The sequence below is a fragment of the Diadema antillarum genome, unplaced genomic scaffold (assembly GCF_040938485.1).
Source record: "Diadema antillarum isolate AM-2024a unplaced genomic scaffold, OU_Dant_1.0 scf00000079, whole genome shotgun sequence".
In the NCBI taxonomy this organism is placed as follows: domain Eukaryota; kingdom Metazoa; phylum Echinodermata; class Echinoidea; order Diadematoida; family Diadematidae; genus Diadema; species Diadema antillarum.
This window is the reverse complement of record NW_027270968.1, coordinates 581570-607184: the sequence shown is the minus strand read 5'-3', so window position 1 is coordinate 607184 and position 25615 is coordinate 581570. Positions and strand designations below refer to the sequence as shown.

Sequence of the window (25615 nt, the reverse complement as noted above, 5' to 3'; positions counted from 1 at the left end):
TGGAGTGCGCTGATGACTTTATCATGGTGTGCGGGCCACTGGGAACAATCACCATCTCCATCTCCTCTCACGTGCTCCATCTCTGGACTTGGCCCCTCACCGCAAGCAGACTGTTCTCACCTCAACCTCTCCGCTGTCCCTCGGAACCTTCCAGACAACCTCAACAAGCTCGACTTATCATACAACAGCATTGCGACCATCAAAAAGGATTCGCTGGCTACGTATTGGAAAATCAAGATCCTGCTCTTGCAATGGAATGTGCTGAATCTGATAGAAGGGAAATCGTTCGAGTCACTCCGGGCCTTGCAAGTTCTCGATCTGAGTTCCAACAACATCAGCCAACTTCCAGATGCCCTCTTTCAGAAGAATATCCATCTCGCAATCCTTGATCTATCCCACAACAGACTGACCGAGATCCCAAACAACGCTCTTGGGTCCATTCGAGCCTTGCAGAACATCTTCCTCAACCACAACCTGATCGCGAACATCAGTTTCACACAGTTCTCTTCCTGTCAACAACTTGCGCAGATTGATCTCAGCTACAACAAGATCACGCATCTTCACCTAGGGAGTTTTGCTGCTATTGGGCACTGCTCCATCGACCGCCTCAACCTGGCCTTTAACAACCTCTCTGAACTTACTCACAAAATCTTCTCCCACCTGTGCCACCTGCAAGACCTCAATCTGAACAATACAGACCTCCTCACGTTCGACATGCGAGCTTTCATGGGGAATTACACTATCAGTCAAATGTGGATCAGCAATGCAAATATTCATGAGATACTCCCCCTCACACATAAAGGCCAAAAGCTAGACTTTCCTAATGTCACTGGAATTAGTCTCAGGCTAAACAAACTGTCTCAAATACAGAGTGACGCATTTTGGGGGTTTAGCAACCTGCATTATTTGGACCTCACGAGCAACGGTATAGTGTCAATCACAAATGCCTCATTTTGTGGATTGAACTCACTCAATTACTTAGATCTGGCAAAGAACCAACTTTCACACTTGCCTCTTCATGCATTTGCCTGTACCAAGAACTTGAAAACTCTTCTTCTGTCCAAAAATGGCATTGCAGTTTTAGACCCTCTTGTATTCAATGGCATTCCCTCTCTAGAGGTCTTGAATCTTGTCTCAAACAACATAGACAAGATCACAGGAACATGGGATCTGGGTTCCTTGCACACGCTGAAAATGGAACACAACCGGTTACCATCTTTGAATGGGAAGACATTTGCAGGAATACACCACTTGCATAACATCTTCTTGATAGGAAACCTAATCCATACCATTTCTGAAGACACATTTCTCAGGTTCACTTCTCTGGAATATATCAATCTGTCCTTTCAAGGGCACCTCACACTAAATGGTGCCTTTGCAAGATTAGGAAACCTCAATCGCCTGGACCTGAACATGACAACGATTTTCCTCCAATCACTGGATCAGTTTACAAATGCCAGATCTCTGAGAATATTAAACATGCCAAAAGCGAAGTTGAATATCAGGGACCTGGTCGGTGAGCATCAAGGTTTATCTGTCTTTGATGGATTGGAATCACTCGTAATCCTAACTCTATGGGGAAATAACTTGGCAAACTGGCACGAGTTCCCTTGGGTGTTCCAACCATTAAACAAACTTGAAAAACTTGACCTAGGCCAATGCCAAATTACCACTTTGACACCAGGGATGTTCTCTAATTTATCATCCCTAACAGTACTATCACTAAAGTCAAACCAGATCAAGAAAATCTCCCCACATGCTTTCAGCGGACTGGGAATGTTACAAACATTGCTTTTGCTGAACAATTTGATAACTCTGTTTGACAAAAATCTACTCGTTGACACGCCGAATCTCACAAAGTTGTACCTTCACACAAATCATCTCACTACAATTTCTGCAAACACATACTTTCCAGAGACTCTTGATCGCCTTGCTATCTCCCGCAATCCTTTCACTTGCGACTGCAGCTTGGCATGGTTCCGAAACTGGTTCCACACTACCAACATTAATACCTCTCCTAGGAATGAAACCCTGTGTTCCCAGACCTCCTTCAAACAATTTGTGAACCTGCCGCTCGAGGCATTCCATCCAGGCAACTTCTGTGGAATCAACACACCCCTCACCTCTGGCCTCATCCTGGGCGGTGTCATGGTTATCCTTCTAGGACTTTTGATTTACAGGAAACGCTGGTGGCTGAACTACAAGATCTTCATGCTGAAACTTTTGGTCTTAGGTTATAAGCAGCAAGAGGGAGACCTAGGGGCTGATGACTATGAGTATCAGCTTAACATCATGTGCCAGGATGATGATGATGACTGGCTTCATGGTGTCCTCAGGCCTGCACTGGAAGAGAGGATGCCCCATCTCCAACGGGTTGCCTATGGCGACGAAGCTCTCAGGGTTTCAATGTACTACATCAATGCTGTCCACCACATCATCGAGAACAGCTACAAGACTGTCCTGTTGCTTAGCAACCACTGTGCTGATGATGCCTGGTTCAACACCAAGGTCAGAGTGGCTCTGGAGCATGTGAATGAAACAGGACTTGACAAAGTCATCCTGGTGTTTTTGGAGGACATACCAGATGAGCGGCTGCCATACCTGGTAAGACTCTTTCTGAGCAGAGACAGGCCTAACCTGCTCTGGACTGAGGACCACGATGGCCAGAACTTGTTCTGGGCCTATTTTAAGAAGTGCATCCGGTCAAATCCACAGATCAATCATGCTCTTCCAATCTAATTGGGACCACAGAGTCAAACTCTTTTGGTTTCTTGTCACTTCACAGTTGCTACCTGTACAGATCGACCTCTATTATCTGGCTAATATGTGTTTTCTAGACATTTACATGTTCTTCCCTGTATTTTGTATGATATAATGCTTCAATACATTTGTAATTTCATATTTACAGAGATTTTGCTAGCATCATTTTTACTAAACAAGACTTAGATTTGATTTCGTAAATTTTCTCATATTGTATATCTTGACTGTTTACAGCTGTTTGACATGCATTTCCTGTTGACTACTTAGTTTTTCACATGTATGCTCATGTGTTTAAAGTATGAATATCATGGATTATTACCTATACGAGGTAGTTTTGCGGGGCAATTGCAGTTGTTATTTCGCAGGGTTAAAGGTCAGCAGTTCTTATTTTGCAGGGTCAAAGGTCAGCAGTCAATATTCGTTTCGCCACCTCGCTGCGTGTCGGTTACACACACCGTACCGTACACAAAACAATGTGTGCAAACAGCCTGCAATCTTCCGGTTTTCGCCATTCACTTTACACAGGGAGGTGGGAAGAGAAAGAGTGGAATATCTGTCCCCACCTCCCTGCTTTAAATGTAAACATTCCGATCGACCACGAAAAGAAAACATTCCAGGCCGTCGCTGGGTGTCGGTTACACGCACCAAGAACGCTGATAAATCAACTCATACAAGGTCGACCACTTACAGTAGCACTACGCGTCAAAGAATGACTAGTCCATTTGTGCTCAATAATTGCACAGTGACCATCAGTTTTACAACTCTCCAAATTTAAACAGAAGTAACTAGAAATGCCGCTATGGCGACTGGTATGCCTCCGCCATTATGCATGGTTCTCCTAATAGGTCTATAGTATATGTGGACAATGTGTGATTACATTTTCATAAAATTGGCAAAATATTAATATGACAAGTTTGTCACATGTTCACCTTCCTTGACCTAGGTTTAATTGGATCAATAGGAGAGCATGTATTTGGAGTTTTAAGAACTTTAACTTGACTGTGATCAATTCATAAGTTTATGCACTGAGTAATTTTCAAGGTATGGAGAAAAAGTGCAATTTCTGTATTGAATAGTAAATCGTTGCCATTTTCATGTGGCCTTTGACCCTAAAATTCATATTAACATAATCCCTGTCATGCAGAACATGCATAAATATGTAGTAAGTTTCAAGAGTACTTGAATAATTTCCTAGATATGGAGGAAACAGTTAGTTCAGCACTTTCACTTGATCTTTGTCCTTTTGACCTTGGAGGCAAAAAAAAAAGAAAAAGAAAAAGAAAAAGAAAACTTCCCAGAGAATCTCTATTGGGTTATACATGCATACGGTCTTGTTTCAGATCAATGGTGTAACTGATGGACAAAATGGCTAAAATTTAGAATTGCTTTTCATGCTTCGAAATGTTGTTGGACATTTCACTTAGGGTTGGTATTTAATGGGAAAAAAAGTTTCAGAGCCCCCGTTTCAATGAAAAGGAAATTACAGGGAGGCAAACGGAAGCATGGAGCTACAAGTGTAATTTCATGAAAAATTCATTTTTCCATTTTTTGACATAGAAGCATAAAAATATTCAACTTCTCTTTCCATCATTATCAATATTTCATGCTTTAAATATAGACTCCAAATTTTAGTCAACATTTTTTGATAAGGAGATGTAATTTTTTCATATTTGAGGAGGAAAACTTAAAATATGTCATTTTTTACAAAATGACCGTTTCTTTTTTTAATTTCTTTATTAAAAATGAGAGAAAATGAATCACTAGTGGTGTATACAAAACATGCTTAGGAAGTAACACAATGATATAGGTATCACCAGATTTCAGTCATTTTAACTTGTGGTGATATTTTTCTGACTCGGGTGTTTCGGACGTGACTGTTAACAAAATGCTATTGTTTCGGACGTGACACAGTAGTTAACATACAATTTAAGTGGAATAACAAAATCAATTTCATTAGAATTCAAATCTTAATGGTGGCCAAGCCACAGTTTATGCATAATTACCCTGTTAAAATGCATTCAACATATTAATAGTATACATGCAGGACATTCGTTTCAGACGTGACACACAATGTTTACACAAATTTGTGTCTCTAATGTTTGATACAAAGCCTTTCACAAAGCCTTAACTATTGCCCTGGCAACGCAACGCACTGTATCCCTCAAGCTTGCTTGCCACATTAAAGTGGTGAGGAAAAGCAAATCTATTACCAAATGTCCTATTAACTTGTTGGAAAAAGCTGTAATAGCCAATTCATGCAAAGTATTCAGTTATCAAGAAGCCTGCCATTACACAAGTCGGTTACAGGTAATGTTGAGATACAGAAGGATTTTATAATAGTGATTCATGTCACCTACACAAATTTGAAAAAGGTCAGTTTTACAAGTCAGGAATAATGATTGAAGACCACTAAGCTTTATAGATCAGTAAAATCCATAATGTTGTTTCGGACGTGACTTTTAAAAGTTTACATGACACAGAGTGAAATAAAGAGCTTGAAGTACGTAATATAGATACATGTGCATTCTATGCTGCCAAAAACTCAATCGACCCAGATTATAAGTTTCCAAGAGTCATGAAGAATACAGGATGTACCCGTAGGTAGTTTTATGTCCTAGTGAATGACCTGTGCTTTGTACATAACAACCAAGTTATGGTATCACCAGGATTTATAATCTCCTATTTATGATTTCTTACGCAAATATTCAAGAATCAGTGCATACGCATTTGATAAATTGCAACAACATTCTCCTGGTGAATTCAAACACATCCTTCAATTGAAGTAGAGCTCACTTGTCTGCTGAAATTGGTTACTAGCTAGATAGATTACTACAGTAGTTACATACCTTTAGAACATCTGTCCAGTTAACTCCTGCACATGCAAACATGCTCAATTATTCTGTGCATTTATGCATATTCAAAGTGAGGAATGCTGTTCTTTGTATTTTTGATACCTGTGACAAAGATCGAATCATGGCCTCCAAATTTTGTAGAACTGTACTGGAATCAATTGGTCCTGCACTGTACCATCAGTAACACGTAAAAAAAAAATGTTAGATATTTGTGACACTAGGAACACAAGTTAGGTAACATTATGCATACACATACGGCTGTATGTACCATCAAATTTAAATATATTTATAGGGAACTTTAGCAGGCAAGATCATAATTACATCCCCTTATACCACTTTTTAGTTGCCAGTTTGTTTGTTTTTTGTATGTGCCTATGTAATCATTAAATTCAAGTTTCGTTTTGCATTTTCATTCACTTAAATTTATCTATTTACAAGTGCATTGCTTGTTCAAATATATTGCACTACCCTGTCTGTCTATGATGCAATGCCCTTTACTGTATGTGTTGGGACATCATATAACTAGCTCACTCGGGGATGTACAAGTACAGTTCTTACAATGTGTGTACATGTCCTTTAAACATTCATTTTTATCGGCTATTCTAATGCTAAATCAGCTTCTGGTTGGGAGTGGATGGTATATGATGTGATTTCAAGTTTACATCTCTTTCATTCAATTTTGAGTTTTGATTGTTCTCCATATACATTGTATTATATGTCCATATGCACAACCTGTAAAACTTGACTTGTCATATTTTGGTAGAGCAGATTGAGAGGCACAAAAGAATGACCCTTATAGAATTGAGAAGGGGAGTTGTAAAAGTATCTTACTACTCATAGCCCTCTCCCAGTTATTAGTACTCACACTCTAGTTTCATACACCTTTAATAATATAACAGTTCAACTGCGCAGTGCACTAAGGTGGAACTTCATATGGGGGGGGGGGGGGGGATAGTTGACTAAGGGTAACTTGTCTGGATAGTTACATTTCCAGATCATGTGATTATTCCTAACAAAAATGTTTATTAATGGGGTGCAGTTTATCTGAAATCAGGATTGACCCTACTCATACACTGTACAAGTAGGGAGAGAAATCTGACATTTTGATTTTCACAGTATTCTCAGTACTACAGTTTGTGTGTTTACAGAAGTTGATGTATAAACAAAATATCAATGAATTATTAATGAAACTGATTCACTATTTACAGCACTTTAGCATGACACCAATTTAATAACATACATGTACTGCTGCAGCACACTTATGAGTCGCTGTGCAATGTATTGTACAGACATATAACATGTGAATGTCCAATGAGAACATTATGCAATATACATGTCCATACATGTATCGGATATTCTTGACAAATGAAGGTGAAAAAGAAAGAAAAATAAGTAATGGTAAGTTAATTTTTTTTCTTAATAGTTTGCCTTGCATTGGTATTTCAATGAAACTGACTTAAAACACAAATGGATATGAGTAAAATTGTATAGAATTCAAGTAAAAAGTAATGTTAACACTAATGTGTCACGTCCGAAACAGTGTTTACTATAATGCAAACATTTGTTGCTTTTCAAACTACCAAGAATTTAAATAAACTGCAGAGAGACTATGTAAGAGATATCAAATATGAGTTACATACTGAAGATATTACACATATTTTGAAACTCTACTCCCCATTTTCCCTCTGTGGATGAGGAAATGAAAGACACTCAGTTATCCCAATCCTAGATTAAATTTAGGCATACTTGTGTCTCTGGGCAAGTAGGTGCCGTTAAATAATGTTAGTTGTAGTTCATAATACATCTTGTACCCTGTAAATGATAATGATACAAGAAGAATGAGTGAACAAATGTATATTGCTGTGTCTGGTCCATTTGTCTAAATGGTTGTTAACACGTCACGTCCGAAACACCCTTTGTTTCCATTCATTACTCCAAAATGTACAAATGAACCTGAGCTGACATAATTCATGCATACATATAACCAGTGTGTTGTTATGAAAGTCAGACAAGCAACTAATTACCTGGTAAGTCTTTTAGTGGAGAACCTGACTTGAAAGTTATCATGTGTATGTTTCAGATGTGACACGGTGTTTCGGACGTGACATGTTAATGGAAAACGTAAAATTCCCAGAAAATCTTTATTAAAAAATGAATACTTTCCTAATATTCACAGACTCTTATGAGAGTAGCAGTGGTGATTTAGAAATGGTGAAAACTGTTTAGTTATGTTTTTTGGTATTGATTATCTCAATTTGAAATTTGCTTCGGACGTGACAAAAAGTTAACGGAAAATTGTTAACAAAAATGTATTTTTGAATGTTTTCTATTCAAGCATGGGTGATGCCTTCATACTGCTACATGTACATCTACACATCACTGGCCATGCATTAAATAATGATTTGATGCTCTCTTTTTGAATTTACTTATTCCAAGCACTAATTCTACTAGACCCTAATTTGTGAACGGAAAATGTCACGTCCGAAACACCCCTTTAAAGGTAGTGTCACATGCACATATGAGATGTTGTAGTGTTCCAATGGTGATAGGTATTTAGTATGACTCCTCCTCTTCTACAACAGCAATAATAAGATTTTAATTTTGGAAAGCTTCATAACATAATATTGATTACCCTAAAACCTTGTAAAATTTGTCCCTGAAGAATGGCACTTTTGGACCACATATGCCTCCCTGGCAAGGAGATGAATTGACCACACAAGTTTATTATGCTACGGGAGGTAACACTTTTGGTGCCCTTTCAAACCACCAACGGAAAAGGGAATACGACTTTGTACTTATTTTTTAGAGTTCATAAAGTAGTCATTTTCAAAGTTACACCATTGATCTGAAACAAGACCATACACCAAGTGTTCAAAAAAAAATAATCCTGCTGGCATTGCATAAATATGAGGGAAATAGTAAAATTTTGAAGTGTTGCCCTTGACCTTTGACCCCTGACCGTTGACCCCATGAACCCTAAATTCTCTAGATAATCACTGCCAGTCAGTACATGTATTATATACTATGTTCCATGAAGATACCTGGAACAATTTCCAAGGTACAGAGAAAAAAGTGAAATTTTGATATTTTTACTTGACCTTTTGACCTTTGACCTTTGACCTCATGACCCAAACTTTCACCAGAGAATTTTAATTGGGTAATACGTGTATACACTAAGTTTCAAGAAAAAATCTTCAGGCAATGCATAGATATGGAGGAAATAGTGAAATTTCACATATTTGACCTTGACCTTTTGACCTTTGACCTTGAGCATGTGCACCCAAAGGTTGATAGGCACAACTTCACCCCCTAATACACATACATGCCAAGTTTCATTGGGATACCTCAAAAGGTTTTTTAGTTACGCTTGCCACAAAATTCATTACGGACGGACGGAAGGACGGACGGACAACCCGAAAACATAATGCCTCTGGCACCACTTCGTGGCGGAGGCATGAAAATAAAGTGTAAAAGCGTTCAGATGTTTGAAGTTCGCCTGTTACAACTACATATGTATCTTTGAAGTTGGAGTTCAATGACAAGTACAATTTTTCAATTATTCGACATGTTGATGATGTACAGGTAGTCAAATGTGGCTTGATCTATATCATAGTGTATAGCGGTATTCACATATTTTCTTAATTTACCTAGGGGATAGGTAATAATTATGATATTGACTGGCCTTGTGGGAGATACCAGATAAATATTGCCCACACTGAAAGAATATTGCCCTCGTCTTCGACTCCGGCAATATTCTTTCAGTTTGGCCAATATTTTCTGGTATCTCCCTCGAGGCCAGTCAATATTATATAAATAACATCCACCATGTACATTTCTCCACTTGTTGAAAATTAGTCCATTGACTTCACTATCCTAAACAATAGCAGCAGCAGCAGCAGCAACAGTAACAACAACAACAACAACAACAACAACAGTAGTTCAGGCATCATGGCAGACAAAGATCAAGTGTCCTCATAGGGACATGGCTGTGACAGGTAGCCAAACAAGTCCACCCCTTTTTTCCACACCAAGATGTAATGGCCCAGCTCAAAACGTATTTATCTCTAAGCTTTAAAATAATATACAACTTGATAAAATTTGGACCATCCTAATCTATTCAAAAAGTGATTGAAATAAGAAAAAAAAAACTTTAGGAGGTGCAGTTTTTATAGAAAAGGGAGAGATGCAAATTCAAAGATTAGGGTCACTCAAACATGTTATGCAGAAGTATCAATGAAAACAGTCTATTTTCCAGTGAAAGTAGTGCCTGTCAATTAAAAAAAAAAAGGGGGCAAGAAAAACTGCTAATAACTTGATTTTGGTTTTGTTACAAGCCACCAAAGTTTGACAGTTAAAGATTACTGTTCCAGGTATTAGCAAAACTCTAGAAATTTGAGTCAGTCAGTCCAAATGACATATTTCAGGCCATTACATAAAATCCTATTCTGTGACTTTTTGTGGGTTTTGAGCTGGGTGGTCATATACGGTCTATGAAAGACAGGCTGTACTTGGATAGTGTTGAAGAGAAATTGTATCTTCCTTTACATAATTTCCTCTTAGCCACATGAGGAACTAAATGTAATAACATCAAAATTAGTGTTAAGATTAACACAAAAAATGACTCAAAGTTTTAAAACAAATGTACTCCTTTATCTAATGAGATGACTACTTTTAAGCAGGTGTGTGTGTGCAAGTGACATAATTCTTAAGAAGCAACTTGCTTTAAAAATGATTCAGATAATCTGTACATATTTTAAATGGCTCTGATTTTTTTTTGAATGGACCAAAAGTTTAATAGCACTGTGGCCACCTGTATCAGCACATGTTTTTACCTGAGCACATGACTCACCTTGGGTTAGTTTCTGTAGCTTAATGATACTAGTACACTGTATATTTGTCTAGGAGGCTAAATGTAAGCAGAAGTTTGTCAGTATGACATCAATAACACATTCTGATGGTATGCTAAGACAAAAAAGCAAGCTATTTTGTGATTCTAGTTCATTTCGTAACATGATCTCTGGCATAGAACAAAAACTGTACATCAACTTGCACTTTAGTTCATGTCTTCACTTGTATAAACAAATAAACTCATAGAGTATGAAAACTTTGATGCTTAACTTGCTTTGACTTTTCTCTGGCTGTAAACCTCAATGGTATCAGTGCTTGGCCATCTGTTTCGGATGTTACATTTTGTTGCTAACAGGATATAAATCTGCATATAACTTTCCATTCACTCAACCTGGGTCATTAATGTATTGCCCTGAAGGATTGTGTTTGTGGGTCTTTCGGAAACTGGAATAATCCATTCCTACAAATAATCTGACCTGTAGCAAGGGTAACATGATCAAATGATAAAATGGATTTGAAATACTTCGCTAGCAAGCACTATGTCATGTGCCGCAGTGTCATAAGGATGGAGTGTGGCTACTACAAGGGACTTACCATAATAATTGTTGCCACATCTTATCATTCGATGATGAAAACTTAAGTGTGCAGTTTGCTGTATGATTTCAGAGCAAAAGCAATTAGTCAAGATGGTTTAAGTATTCAAGTGTAGTTTGAATAGTAAAATAAGATGACATATTCCACAAATTTTGTTTTAAAGGGACTGAACAGTACTGGCTGAGGTGAGGATTCAGGTTTATAACAATTTTTGGTGAAATAATGAGAAACCTCTTATGAAATATGAAAGACTATGTAATTTCAAGAAGGATTCAATGTTTATTTGATGAAAATTGGCGTTGAACTGGCTGAGATATCCAAAAAAGCGATCCTAATAAAATAAACTTTTGATTCCCCTAAAGGCCGTGTAGAAGATTTTCAGCGGGCTAACAAGAATGTTTGCAATTTTCATTCATGCCTTGTCATACCGTATCTGGGGAAGTTTTGCAGCTTGACTTGCGGGGAAACAAATTTACTCCCCGGGGCTCTCCGCAGTTGGTCCGCATCTGACAGTATCTAGCGCGTATCTCGCCTGTAGTTGCCCGGAGGTGCTCACGCAAGTCCGATTTAACCACAGCCAAATTTGAGCATGACCAAAACTTTTTCCGGGTGAGTCGCGGGAATGCCCAGAGAGGTCCACGCAGAACGCCAGTAGGAGGCCCTTAGCGGCAGCACTTCCCAGGCAACTCCCATGCAGGTACTTTGCAGTCCCGTATGCAGCAAAGATAATGAAATTCTTTGGGATTTCAGCCATTCCATCAGAGGAATTCCTTCACTGAGTTGTCAGCCCCCACGCGACTGGTACAAAGGTCACACAGTATACTCGCAAGTATAATTTAAGTAGAACACGTCCAGCAAGTAAGACACATGCGCTGACTCGCTCAAATCCTTTTCCGCCCTCAGGAATGTCCGGTATGCTAGAAAATCCCTACAAGTAACAAGCCCGAGTAGCTTGCCCGGAAAGGTGTGACAGGGCCTAAACATGGTTGCGGGTAAAAAAATATGCGCGCGCACCTCCGGGCGACTACGGTTGAGATACATGCAAGGTACTGTCATGTGCGGATCATCCACGGGGACCTCCGGGTAGTCAAAATTGTTCTTTGCAAGTCGCACACAAGGCTTGCCCGCAAAGGTGTGACACGGCCTTTAGAATTGTATGCTCTTCAACATTTCATAGAGTGGTTTCTAAATATCTCGCAAAACATTACAAGCTGAATCGTCACCTCAACCAGTACTGTACAGTCCCTTTAATATGTAAGGGTGATTTTGTAAAGCATGCTGTGCCACACGTTTTAAAGTAATCCTAGGAAAGCAGTCTGTTGATTCATCATGGGTGCATATTTGAACAAAGTGACATTCTGTAGATCACCCCAGGGATGCTACCTCCCAAGTTTGGTGAAAATTTGACCATGCATTTTCATGAAGAAAATGAAACTGTGAAAATGGGACTTAATTTGGTCCATCTCATATCCTCCACAGGGCCCGGGTGGGACAAGATTTTTACAAATACCTAAATTATGGTGAAAATCCGTCCTGGGGTTTCCAAGAAGAAGTTGAAAATGTAAAAAGCTTAGCATGACGCACTACACAATATGCACAATGGATGATGGATGATGGATGACACATGACCAATGACTGCAAAGGCTACCTTAACCCGCTGAGGACGGGCTGATTTTGCTACAACACGCACTTCCCATAGAACACTTGCCCAAGTATACTCGGGACTCATCCTCAACGGTTAAACCTTTCGCTCAGGTAAGTTCAAAAATGTTAACCATGCTCCCTTTGCCCTCTGCTCAGTGGGATCACCAACTTGATTAGAACATTCTCACTTCAGCACTCACAAAGCAATATCCACAAAATAATTTCCAGCTCTGACTGGCTATGTACGTACACACCTCTTCTCCACTCTTTGTTCAGTGATGACACTGCAACTTGCAGGAAAGGATAGGGAAACAGAATTAAACCACCACAAACTTCTTCTCAAAACATCTACACAGAATGTTCTTCATGGGGTGTTTTTCACATTCCAGGAAAATAAAAGAAAAAAAAAAGAAAAATGGGCAGGTATCACATCCATATAATGTATACGCCATATATTCAACATGGTCCATATTTTCAACAATTTTATCAGTTGGCGCAATTCACAAATTTAATAACATACAAAAATATTAACTCTGATTCTGACATGAATGCAATGTGCACGACTACATGCACTGGTACGCAGTACACGGTATGTGAACAAGGTGTGTACTAAAACAATTTAGTAACCCTCGGCCTCAGTGCACATACTGTGTGGATGGATGCATGCACTTTCCAATTTCTCCCTCTACTGCTGTACCTCACGATCGCAAATTCAACCACTTGCGAAATCGTCGGGAAATCCCGATCCGTGAAAAATCAAAAGACTCGCTAAATATATGGCGCATACAGTATCTGATACAACCCGATGGATTCACACCGAGCTGAACTCTGACCCCCTTACCTCCAAGATGACGGGAAGGGCCAGCTCTGGGAAACCGATGCGATGGGAGTGAACCTGGAGGTGTTCCACCAACAGGTCGTACACCTGGTCGATGACCCCATCCTGTGTGGGAGGTCAAAGGTGAGAGGTCAGGACTGCTCAAGTTTGTTTACCATTGCAGGCAGGTTATCAGCAATATCTACTCCTTTATCCTTATGGTTTGCTTTGCCATTCGTGACATGTTGTGTGAATCATTACTTCTAGAAACTTTCTTTCGGGTAACAGTAAATTTTCCTCGTACGAAAGTGTACAATATGAGGAGCAAATTTGGTACTGAAGATTTTGAGGAGATAAAAATTACAAAAATAAAGAATCACATAAAGCAAAATGGAACATCGGTATGGCAACATTGCCTCACCATTAAAGAGGCCACAACAATGTTTTGTCATATTCTCAAAGTTAAAAAACAAAACAAAAACATGACTGAGTGACAAAGCTCTCAAAATTAATGAACACCCCAGAAAGGGGATCCCAAGATTTTTCTTGTTCCTCCCCCCCCCCCCCCCATCTATGAGGGAGTATTGTTAGTTCACCTGTCTCTTACTTTATGAGGCTATTTACAACAACTGTATTAAACAAACACTAATTGAAACTACTCTGACAGCATTTAATACACATTAACTGACCAGCTGTGAATATTTGGTTTGTCAGGCTACAAACTGCAAATCATCGCAAATGGAATTATTTGCACTATGAATATACATCCATGAGGCACATTATCCTGTCGGTTCCTGACATCTCTGAAGGAACCCCCGACAAAAATATCACTACGTTAAAATTAAAGTGAAATCGTAGCTCTCATATGCCTGCAGAATGGTCGATCACTGCTCTAATCTATGCATAGGAAATGTGTGAAAAATTGCTGTCATGACACAATTTCAATTGGGTAATGACGAAAATGCAAAATATTAGCCAAAAAGGTTCGCCGAAAGTACTAAAATCTCAGAGCTATGCGTTGGCTTCAGTGATTCTTGCATCAAGTTGTTTCTACTGCGACTGTTTGACAAAGTGCCCTTTATTATCACAAAAGAACACCAATTTCTGTGGTGTTATGAGTAGTAGCAACTAAAAAAATAGGCCATACTCCCACTCAAATATGTATGGCCCATGATTTTTAGCACGGCTACTACTCAAACACTGAATAATCTAGTGTTTATTTACATTGATGAAGGGCAAATTCTGTAAATCAAGGAATATTTGCGTGCATTATAATTTCGCGAATTTCGTGAGAACCAAGATTCACAAAATTGAAATGCAAGCAAAAGTTCTTGTCTACACTACATGCATTGAATGTTAGAGGCAACTTGTGAAAATATCATGCTGCGAAAAAGGCCGTCGGCTCCAATTCACAAAAATGTGATGCCGCGAAAATATTGTGTTTTACAGTTGCCAATCAGTTGCTACATTGCTACACTTCAAATCTTCAGTCTTGTCACTTTGCGGTGTACATGCAACAGTTGTCAATGGATTTCCTAAGTTGGTCATCTAACCTTAAAAGCTCTCTCCTTCAGCTGAGAGTTGGACAGCCTCAGCATGACGGCAAAGTTCAGCGGCTTGAAGCTGGACGAAGCATGCTTCTTGTTGAAGTCTGTCATTTGCAGAACCTACAACACGTGGAGATCACATTAGCAAAATCATTGGAGATAAGTTGAGATTCAATGTCTGGAAATATCAGAAGAAATTTTTTCTTTTTTGATCAGAGGCAAAACATCTTACTTAGAATGCAATTAAGAACATTGTGTGACAATATGGTAATCTTCAATTTTGAATAGTAGCTTTACCATAGAGAGCATTCAACTCATGGATGGGGTATGTTATTAAATGACATGCACTCTATGTTACATACAATTGTAGGCTGACCAATACTACAGATCTTAAGAGAAAATAACATAATGGTGATTTTCATTTCCCTTCTTTATTGGTCAAAGTTGAAGGATGTTTGACCTATAGTTTCTGAGGTTTCACTGAAGTACACTACATTGAATGCATATCAGTTTAAAGAGGAATATCAGTATGTTCTCAGATAGCGGACAGCATAAAGTATTACAAGACACAATGTCCAGTGCCTAGGGTGATCCAAGACCAAAAGCACTACACAAAGGCCTGAGAGTCAAAACTGTACAGTAAATGATGATGATGATGATGATGATGATGATGATGATGATGATGATGATGATGATGATTATGATTATGATTTTTAAAAAAATGGTGATGCTTACACTGATTACCAAAGATCAACGACTCAATATTTTCACAGCCTGGTTGAGATCTTCACTGCAATTCCCAACAGGAATCCTAAAACCATAACACAGGTCTCACTGAAAGACGACCTGAAAAGGGCCCGCGCTGAGGGTGTCTCAGACCAAATGTACACAAAAAGTATATCGGCTCATTTCAGTTCTGCCAATATTCAAACATCAAAATACCTGATACATCGCAATTTGTGATAACAATTCCAAGATCAGGATTTGAAGAAATAATCAACGTTTTTCATCAACGTTTTTCAGGGAGTCTCCAGCAGATTCAGTGAGACTTGGCAGCTATTGAATATTTAGGGCTCAGACAAAAAGACAACTCCAAACATCAATCTTTTTATCGATCTTGTCTCCATGGAAGGCACAGAGGAGTCGCAAGAGTTTTGAACTTACCTCCAGGATGAATGGTAGGAGGGGGATGAAGGTTCCTGTGGCTTCAGACAGGAGGTTTAAGGCACGCACCACATGGAACCTCAGTGGGTAGTACCTAGCGGCTGGTATAAGTCTAGGGGAGACAAAAAAAAAAAAATTGCACATAACCATGACATGCTGTTCTCTCTAGTAAGTTGATCTTTTTATTTGGGGGGGGGGGGGGGTGGACGGAAGGGGGATTTTATTACCTTCGCCAAGGAGGTTGTGTTTTTGCCAGTGTTGGTTTGTTTGTCTGTTTGTCTGACTGTCTAACTGTCTTTTTGCAAATAACTCAAAATACCGTGAACGGATTTGGACGAAACTTACAGGAAAAGTTGATAATGACACAAGGAACACATGATTACATTTTGAAGTGATCCAGACCACCGTCTGGATCCAGGAGTTGTTTTTTTTTTTGTTATTATATTATCATCATTTTTTGAAGGACTCTTTATCATTGGCAAATAGCGCCAACAAACAAGGGAGTTCAAGCTGTATGTAGTTGAGGTGTGCATACCTGCACTGAGCGTGTGCTTGAGACGCAGCAGAAAGTTGAGTAGACCCTAAAACACTAGAAAGGCTTCTTTATCATGGGAAAATATGGTGACTTTGGCACATGTGTACGGGTAGATATTTCTAGATATATGTGTATGAATACTTTGATACCAATCAAAAGACATACTCAAATTCAAGAGTAAATTAATGTATATAATCTCTGAGATATACTATTAAAATGGAAAGAAAAGCAATTTCATACCTCTTGTATTTGTCATTCTTCCCAAGAATGTGCAAAAAGGACATTGATATCACATTTGTATTCTGTACAGCGCTTGAAAACTTACTTGATAACACCAATGGAGGTTTGCACGAGGGGATACACCAGTGGCTTGAGTGTTTCATCCGAGTGTAGTGTAGCCAACACCCGACACCAAAGGTATACACAGTGAATGTATTGCCAGTTATACACAGACTGGTACATGTCCTAAAACATATGAATGGGATCATAAAAAAGTGTAAGAGTTCTACATAAAAGAAGCAAACATGTAACACAAATGATACGGTCAAATATAAAGGCTGGCTGAAGCTTAAATTTGTTGTGATAACATGTGAAGATTCCCTCGAACACACTTTTCTTCCATTTCATCAGGAATATAGGGCAAAAACCTCTTCAGCTTAATACCAATATACAAAAAAATACACCAACTATGACTTGAGAAAAAGGAGAATGATAAATTATACTCTTGAAGCTTCATCAATAATGTTAACTTTGCAACAAATATGAAAAGGCTGCAGTTGAAGCATCGTATGGCTTACATGTACATTTCTTTTTTCCATTCAGGATGCAGATCTTTCCACCAGTCAAATTCTTGGAGGTATGAAAGGTCAAACCAATGAAGATTAAAGGGATGGTATAGTATTGGTGGAGATAAGGATTGGGCTTATAACTTTTTGCAAGATACCACAAAACTACTTATGAAATAATACAGAGCATACCATTCTAAAAGGAATTCAAAGTTTATTAGATGAAAATCGGTTTTGGAATGGCGCAGACATCAAAAAACACGGTAAAACAAAGCAATCCTAATAAAAGGTGGGTCCCATCTTTTATTAGGATTGCTCTGTTTTGGATATCTCAGCCATTTCAAGACGAATTTTCAGCAAATAAACATTGAATCCTTCTTGGAATTACATGCTCTGTCATATTTCTAATGAGATTTCTCATTACCTCACAAAAAAAAAAATGTTAGAAACCTGAAGTTAGGTCTCAACCAAAACTATACAATCCCTTTAACCTCTTGTCAAATCAAAATTAATCATCAATAACAAAGAATTAGATTTTAGTATCAGCATCAAAACCAATTCCTAGGAAACAGTTGCTGCGATACCAGTAAACTCCGCGTGAATTAGACTGACCTTCTTCTTGACAGTGATTGCATTCCGTAGGTGTATGGCCAGCTGGCGGATGTAGACGAAGGCGTGCTGGTAAGTGACCTGCGTGTTCAGGGCAAACATCTCGGTCAGCGAGCGCTGCATGAAGTTGATGACAGGCAGGGTGCTCGGCGACGTGAACTTGGTGTTGCGCACGTAGGCCAGGTACATTTGCTAATGGAACGAGGGGAAGCATAGAGATGATAATGTGAGAGTTGAAATGGAAAAATTGATGTCTCTTGGGTGTGCTTTATAAAAAAAGAAGGCGGTGTATTTAAGCAGAAAAACAAGGCACTATGAACATGTACATACATGGGCACTGGCAATTCAAGACAATGATTCCATACTGAATAAATTAGCTGGTAACATGATAATTTCTTTTTTTTTTATAGTACATGTATAAATAAAGAAACTATCAGATAGTCTATTTTGAATTAGGATTTAACACTGGAAATAACCTATGCAGTTAATGCCCTACTAGCTGCAATAGTGACATTGTACTGTCCAGTTGTAATTCATGCTATTACCAATACCAACAAAGTAAAAAAGAAAATAAAAACTAGTTTGTATATACATTTGCAAACCATCATCCATACAATAAGTACTCAAACTCATTAATGCAATTACTCTATCCCCCCCCCCAAATAAATAATAAACATTGACTACATTTTCGCAGCAATGTGTCTTGACAAACTTATTAACTGTTTGCAACTTCAACTCTACTGAGAATATAAATGCTAATAATCATAACAATCCTCACAGCGGGTATAACACTACCACAGCATCTCCTGTCACTGAACCCGTTGAAGACGGACCAATTTTCCTATAACACGCATTTCTCATTTACCCCAGCCCGAGAATACTTGGGACTAGTCTCCAAAGGGTTAAAGAAAGATGCTCTCTTACCTTGAGTATGAAGTCGAGGCGAGATTCCTTGGTGCATCTGATGATGGAGAAGAGACAGAGGAAGGCCAGGACTCGCACCGTCTCCTCTCCAGTGCTCCAGAAATTCACCAATTTCTGCAAATAAAAACACAGAAACATATTTTCTTAAGGATATTTATCATGGCATGGATAATTCACCTTTATACACAACATCTACGTTTCTTTTACATTTCTACGTTATGTACTTTATTATAAAAATATATCATATTTACATTTATACCACTTCCTCTCCCATTATTAGCATTCCCTGTTTTCTCTTACTCTTCATTTTTAGTAAAAATTCTGCTGAAAAGAGAGTTTCATGAATGCATTCAGATTTTCCTTTTCAATGGAATAGGGATGGAATTGATAAACTTGACAAATCTTTAGCTGTATAATGACCTCACCAACATCAATTAGAAAAGATCCAGGTAAAGCAAAGAGTTACAAATGAGAATAAGACTTTGACCATACATAATCATTATGCCTTTGACCAGTTCTGAGTTGGGAAGCATGATTTTGAGGGATGGCCCTGATTATGCACTTGACCATTTTGGATAGTGAAAGATTGTGAAGTGAGGAAAATGACTTACAACCCAAAATTCTCTCGCTCTATTTCTCAGTTACTGCCATACACAAATATGAATCCTGTAATCTGTAAGTCCCAAAACTCCCCCCCTCCCCCCCCCCAGGATCTTTGTTCCAACAAGCACTAGTTTTCGTCAGACTCCATTGCGCCACACTCTGTCTCATTAAGGTACCAACACAATGCAATCTTATTTTGCAAAATTTTGTTTGTTTGCTGTTATTGTTGCTGTTGTTATTGTTATGCACACTAATGTAATACTTTTTGCTAGTGTCTAATACCTTTAACACTTCATTACTTTCAAATGTAGAACAGAACAAATACATAAAATTGATCAAATTTGGAATAAAAACATGACAGGTGTGTCCGATATAGAAGTGGAAAGCAATGCAAGGTGGGGATTAACACAACTAATTCAAATTGATTCAAAGAATTTTGACCATTCCACATGGGCAGAATGAACAATTTTATAGCTTAGACTTTGGAATGAATGCAGACTGGCCTGGGCATAGTACCAGAAGAACTGACCTTGATGATGACCTTGACGAGTTTGGGGAAACATGTGAAGTATGGAATGAGGCTCCTGACATGACGTAACACGACACTGACGATGCTTGGCTCTGCTACATTGCTCATCAACTGCAGGAATGATAAAAGACAACCAATTATCAAACATAAACCTGTGATATCACATTATACTTCCATTATTACGTACTGTAGTTTTTCTACCTTTATAATCATACACAATAAAATTTTGCAAGTATATTTCACAAACAGGAACTTGTAGGACAATTGTGAGTGGTTGAAATCATAATTGAGAACCACAGTGACAGAATGAGAAAAAGAAAATAGTTATCAAATACCCTAAGAAACAGTACACCATGCATTAAGGAAATTTTGCCTAGGAGTTAGTTTTGCAAGTATTTGTCAACTCACAAAAATAGTTAACACTGCAAAATATATAATGTACTCATATGCACAATGATCATATCTATTAATTTATGCATATGCAGTATAGAAAATGTTTTTAAAAATAGTAGCAAATAAAAAAAGACATTCTAGTCTTCAAGGCTGATACGCACACCAGCTTACACAAAAATGCTACATTGACCCCAGCCAAGAACACAAACGTGTAACAGCAAGTCCATCAACAGCATAATGCATACAAATGGAAGAGCTCTGATTGATGACATCCCACTTTATTCAATACAAATTACCCCTCTCTGCATCCACCATCTTAAAATGCCATTGGCATTGTACACAAACACATTTCTATTGGTATCAACAGTGTTAATCTGAAATCCACATCTCATACAGAAGTACTGCATACAGCATATATTTTATGGTGTTTTTATGTTTGCTAATTTTGTGAGCCGACTGCTATCAACAAATTTAACAGGTGAATATATTAACTGATCTCGACATGAATGTGCATGAATACGCGGACTAGCAAACAGTACACAGCACGTGAACAAGGTACATAATAATACAGTTTAGTACTCCAAGTCATGACAAGCCTATCGCACCAATAATGAATGCGTATACTGTAAAACGAGAAATGTTCACGTGCATTTTAATTTCGCGAATTTCGCGACCGCCAAGATTCCCGAAATTAAAATGCACGCGAAAATTCTTGTCTACACTATATGCATTGAATGCCAGTGACATTTTGCGAAAATTTCATGCCGCAAAAAAAGCCGTCGGCTCCAATTCGCGAAAAAATTCATGCCGCGAATATATCATGTTTTACAGTACTTCTTCCTGAAAATGAGTGGGTGATACCAATTTCTCCATCCATTAATGTACTCAACGATCACGAATAAAGCCACTGGAAAATTATCCGGCAGCCCTGTTTCATTAAAAATTAGACTTGTGTGAAATATACAGTATACAGAAGTCCCAGTGATGAAGTAAATAATGAAAATGTATTCATACCTGAATAACATCAGCAAGATAGGCTTTGATGTCCACATGGAACTGCTTCCATTTTGGAGATGATGATGGTGCTTTGGGGCTATGAGAAAAGTAAAATCATTTTTAATACATAAAGGGAGAGAGAAAATGCCACTCATCACAGCTTAAAAACATGAGCTCTGTGCCTTAGGTAAATAATCTTAAAAATCTGCCATTTTCACTCTTCTGCCAATCAGCATGAATACATTCACAAACATCTCGGCTGCATCCCATCAGGCACCAGATAAGAAGGGATGGTTGGTGCGAGCTCATTCACGTTACAGCAGCACATATTTGTGCCAACTGATGATGATGATGATGATGCAAAAGTTTCATGTCTGCCTAGAATCACTTTCCCCACTAAATTTGTGTCACTCCATGAATAGACAATATGTATTGCTACATCTCATATTCTAGAAGTTACATAGTATCACATAACCTATTGTAGCATGCTAATTCCTTATAACACCACAACAAACTGTACTAGGCTCTCCACTGAACCAAACATGTTGCGAGAACTGGATAAGTGATGTACTAAGCATTTAATTCCTGTATTATCAATACATCAACAGGTCATTACATTCAGAAGAAAACCAACAAACTTTGCAAACAATATAAAATATAATAATTGCCATCACCATGGTAACAACCAGGAAACAACCAATCAATAGGAAGCATTTCCGTTATTACTATGGGAGCAGCAATTGTGACATGGGCCTGAGATCTTCACATCTAACTGTTCAAGTTCACCTTTCTACACAAAGAGGAACTCTTAGACCCTTTGTGTGCTTTGAGTACTGATTGTCGGAAAAAAACCCACAGCATTTTACATGCTGTCCAAAGTCCCTGGCACAGAAAGGGTTACTACCCGATATGCACCTTGTTTCCCAGTCACCCTTTCCCCAGCACACAAAGTAAAGTGCTGTGGCCATACGCGATACGAGAAGCGAACTTTAAAAATAGTAATCAAACTCACGTTTTGCCTGCCTTGTCTTCTAGTTCCAATGCATGTTGTAAGACTGGGTAGACTTGCTTCAGACACAGTGAAACCACAGCATTGAATGCTGAAAGAAAGAAACAAATGAAAAACATTTTTTTTCTTTTTTAGTTCAGTCACTAAAAGAACTTATTCATTGCACAGTCAACAGATTTCAACTGCCAAAGATAGATATTCATGTCAGCAACTAATACAACTGATAGCAAATTATTACCATTTTTTTTTTTCAGTTAAAGCTTACTTTCAAGGGTAATTGATTCCAAGACATATATGTGGAGTAAGTAAATGCAGAATAGTAGAACATATAAGCATAATTGGCAGAAATTCTGACAATGTGTTTAAAATTTAGGAAATTTCAAAGTCTTTATCAAATGCATATTCCACCATCACTGGATAAGAATGCTGCAACAATGTTTTTAGCATAGGAACCATGTAATGAAAATATGAAGAGAATTCAAAAAACTTTCTTGTGTATGAAAGGTATATATTTCCTTAACTTATTACTGACATATGTGAAGAGTAATATTACTTCAATTGCCTTCTGAAAGAGGCAAGCCAAGAAATCTTTGAGTATGCAAGAAATATGAAAAATATGAAAACTATGAAAAATGAAAATTACACTAACCTGCAGATCCCTCCACTGTATACTTTGTCCTGACATTTTCCCCCGAACCAGCTTGCTGGACGGCAGCCCGAAACGCCTTCATCAGTTCTCTCAACGCTTTCACTGAATGACCCTTGAAAGACATATTGATGGAAATTGGACAAAGATTAAGCCAATATGCACATATTTGAATGGTCATGAGTGCGATGGTACAAGATTTCACAAAAGGTAAAAGATGAGGTGCTTTGTTCAATGAGGCAAACGAGTTGGATAGTGTGAATATCTTACACCGAAAACCTGTACAAATGTATATTTCCGTCTTACTCTGACATCTGTATGCCAATTATACTGAAAATGCAAATTGAACAGTTCTCCTTATCTTTCTCCTTCTCTATTCCTGTATATCTTCCACTCTGTCCAAAGAAACCTGTCCATATGATATTGTACACTATCAAATAAATGGATCAAATAACATTAGCAGTTGATATTAAATGATTAAAAAAAAAAACCAAATGCTTAATCAAATGACCCTTAACCCTAACTAGGCCGGGGGGGGGGGGGCCTCCGAGGCCCCCCCCCCCCTCGACGTTTCGCGCGATGTATCGCTATCACGAAAAGCTATCGCCGCGACATTTCATGACTTTTTTCTTTCGAGTCTCCTGCATCTTTTGACACCAAATTTTGCGATGCCCGGGTGCGCAGTTCCAAAGTTGCGCATAAATATGTACGTGCATGTCAGACCAAAAATTGCTCAAAAACGTGAATTCATGTACAATTTCAATGCAAACTGTGTTTACAGGCAAATTTCATAAAAGCATGATTATTTTGGGGTTTTATTGAGTAAAATCAATAAATAACATATTTTCTTCTTCGGAACAATGTCGCAGACAAATTTCATCCAAAAAACAATGAAACACATTACATTTGCATACATTTGCTAAGGACATTAAAATGAATATCTACACAAAAAATGCGCCTGTTTTGAGCTTTATCTAGTGATTTATAAATACCAAATTGTCTGATTTCATGCATCATTATGCATAAATTAGCATAATTTAGCATAAATGATAATTCTTCAAAAAATCAATTTCACGGTACTTTAGAATACGTCATAGGCTATGTGTGTGCTAATTTTCGTAGCGATCACGCGGTCGACGGCCGAGATCTGGAGTGGGGGCCTGGGAGCCCCCCCCCCCCCCCCCCCCCCCCCGGCCATATCATCTTCCTAAATAGCCCGGCCTAGTTAGGGTCAAAGCAGAGCTACCTCATCACAAAAGCCTTGCACAGACAGTCACCCTTAAATTACTGTGCTGTGCAGCCTACTCAGCAAGCTGAAACTTTCACGTACAGATATTTTTGGGGATTGCTACGTGCTGGACATTTTCGCATGTTATCAATTTTGCAGAGTCTAGTAATTGTTATTTCACCTTTCACAAAATAAATGAGAATAAGGTGACAAGTGACAATACTAGTACTGAATGCATTTACTTATAGATTCCCTGTCCATAGTGAGTTCTGCAATCGGAGTAGGGATCCTACTGCACTAGCATGTTGTAATTCCCCAGACATCATTACATCATGGCCCACATAGCATGCTAGACCTACGGTAGCTACTAGTTGTGTGCAAGCCAGCACTGGCATGGCTTAATATTTTTTCAATGACATATTCATGTGTCATAATTGTTTTTGCATGTTTTCGTATTTGTGTGTTTCTATTTTTGTGATTCAAAGGCAGTTGCTAAATTCACAAAAATAGAACAGTGAAAATTTCAGCATGTTCCGGATCTGATTCGATTACACTTCACAACGATCTATGAGTGCTGTCACTCACCTCTAGCTGTTGCCTCCATTTGTCCACCAGAGCCAGAGAGACAGAAATCCCAGCTCTTCCCTTCCTCTTCTTCCCCTCATCGTCTTCATCCACGTAGTCCTCCTCATCACTGTCCAGCTGATAGAAACACACAAAAGGGGGAAAACACTGTTGTATTTGACAGGATTTGGGCAGATTTATGGGGACTTTTGCAAGTTTTAACATCTCTTTCTCTGCAAAAATATGTCCTTGGACTCTCTGTTTTTGTCTTGTGAAATACAGAACTTGCTACTTGTTGTCTGGAATAGTTTCCTCAGGGAGGAAATTCACCTCTTGGCATTGGGTTTTCAGTTTCATGGCTGAATTCTCTACAAGGGTCATGGTGAGAATCCAAGGCTCAAAATGCCACAGGGGCAAACTATTCAATAATTTTCGTGCAGCAAATGCCACGGCTCGACACTTCCTTTTTTCTATAGTGGCTTGTTTGCATCACCGCTAACATCGAGCCCTGCGTATATTCCTTGACTGCCCCATTTCAGGCAGTTCCACAAATGTGAGAATAAAAGAT

The 25615-nt window shown here is 38.5% G+C and overlaps 1 protein-coding gene across 1 annotated transcript in view; it reads right to left on the bottom strand.

The window, feature by feature from the left end:
• LOC139717661 (nucleolar complex protein 2 homolog) overlaps window positions 1-25615 on the bottom strand; it is a 49123-nt gene that overhangs the window by 20049 nt on the left and 3459 nt on the right. The window contains exons 4-14 of the mRNA XM_071629168.1: window positions 25069-25185; window positions 23259-23370; window positions 22613-22700; window positions 21619-21697; window positions 20212-20322; window positions 19080-19193; window positions 18159-18347; window positions 17087-17226; window positions 16227-16338; window positions 15069-15182; window positions 13540-13641 (exon numbers count right to left, since the gene is read on the bottom strand). Of these exons, the coding sequence (XP_071485269.1) occupies window positions 13540-13641; window positions 15069-15182; window positions 16227-16338; window positions 17087-17226; window positions 18159-18347; window positions 19080-19193; window positions 20212-20322; window positions 21619-21697; window positions 22613-22700; window positions 23259-23370; window positions 25069-25185 (1278 nt within the window). The remainder of the gene's footprint in view (window positions 1-13539; window positions 13642-15068; window positions 15183-16226; window positions 16339-17086; window positions 17227-18158; window positions 18348-19079; window positions 19194-20211; window positions 20323-21618; window positions 21698-22612; window positions 22701-23258; window positions 23371-25068; window positions 25186-25615) is intronic.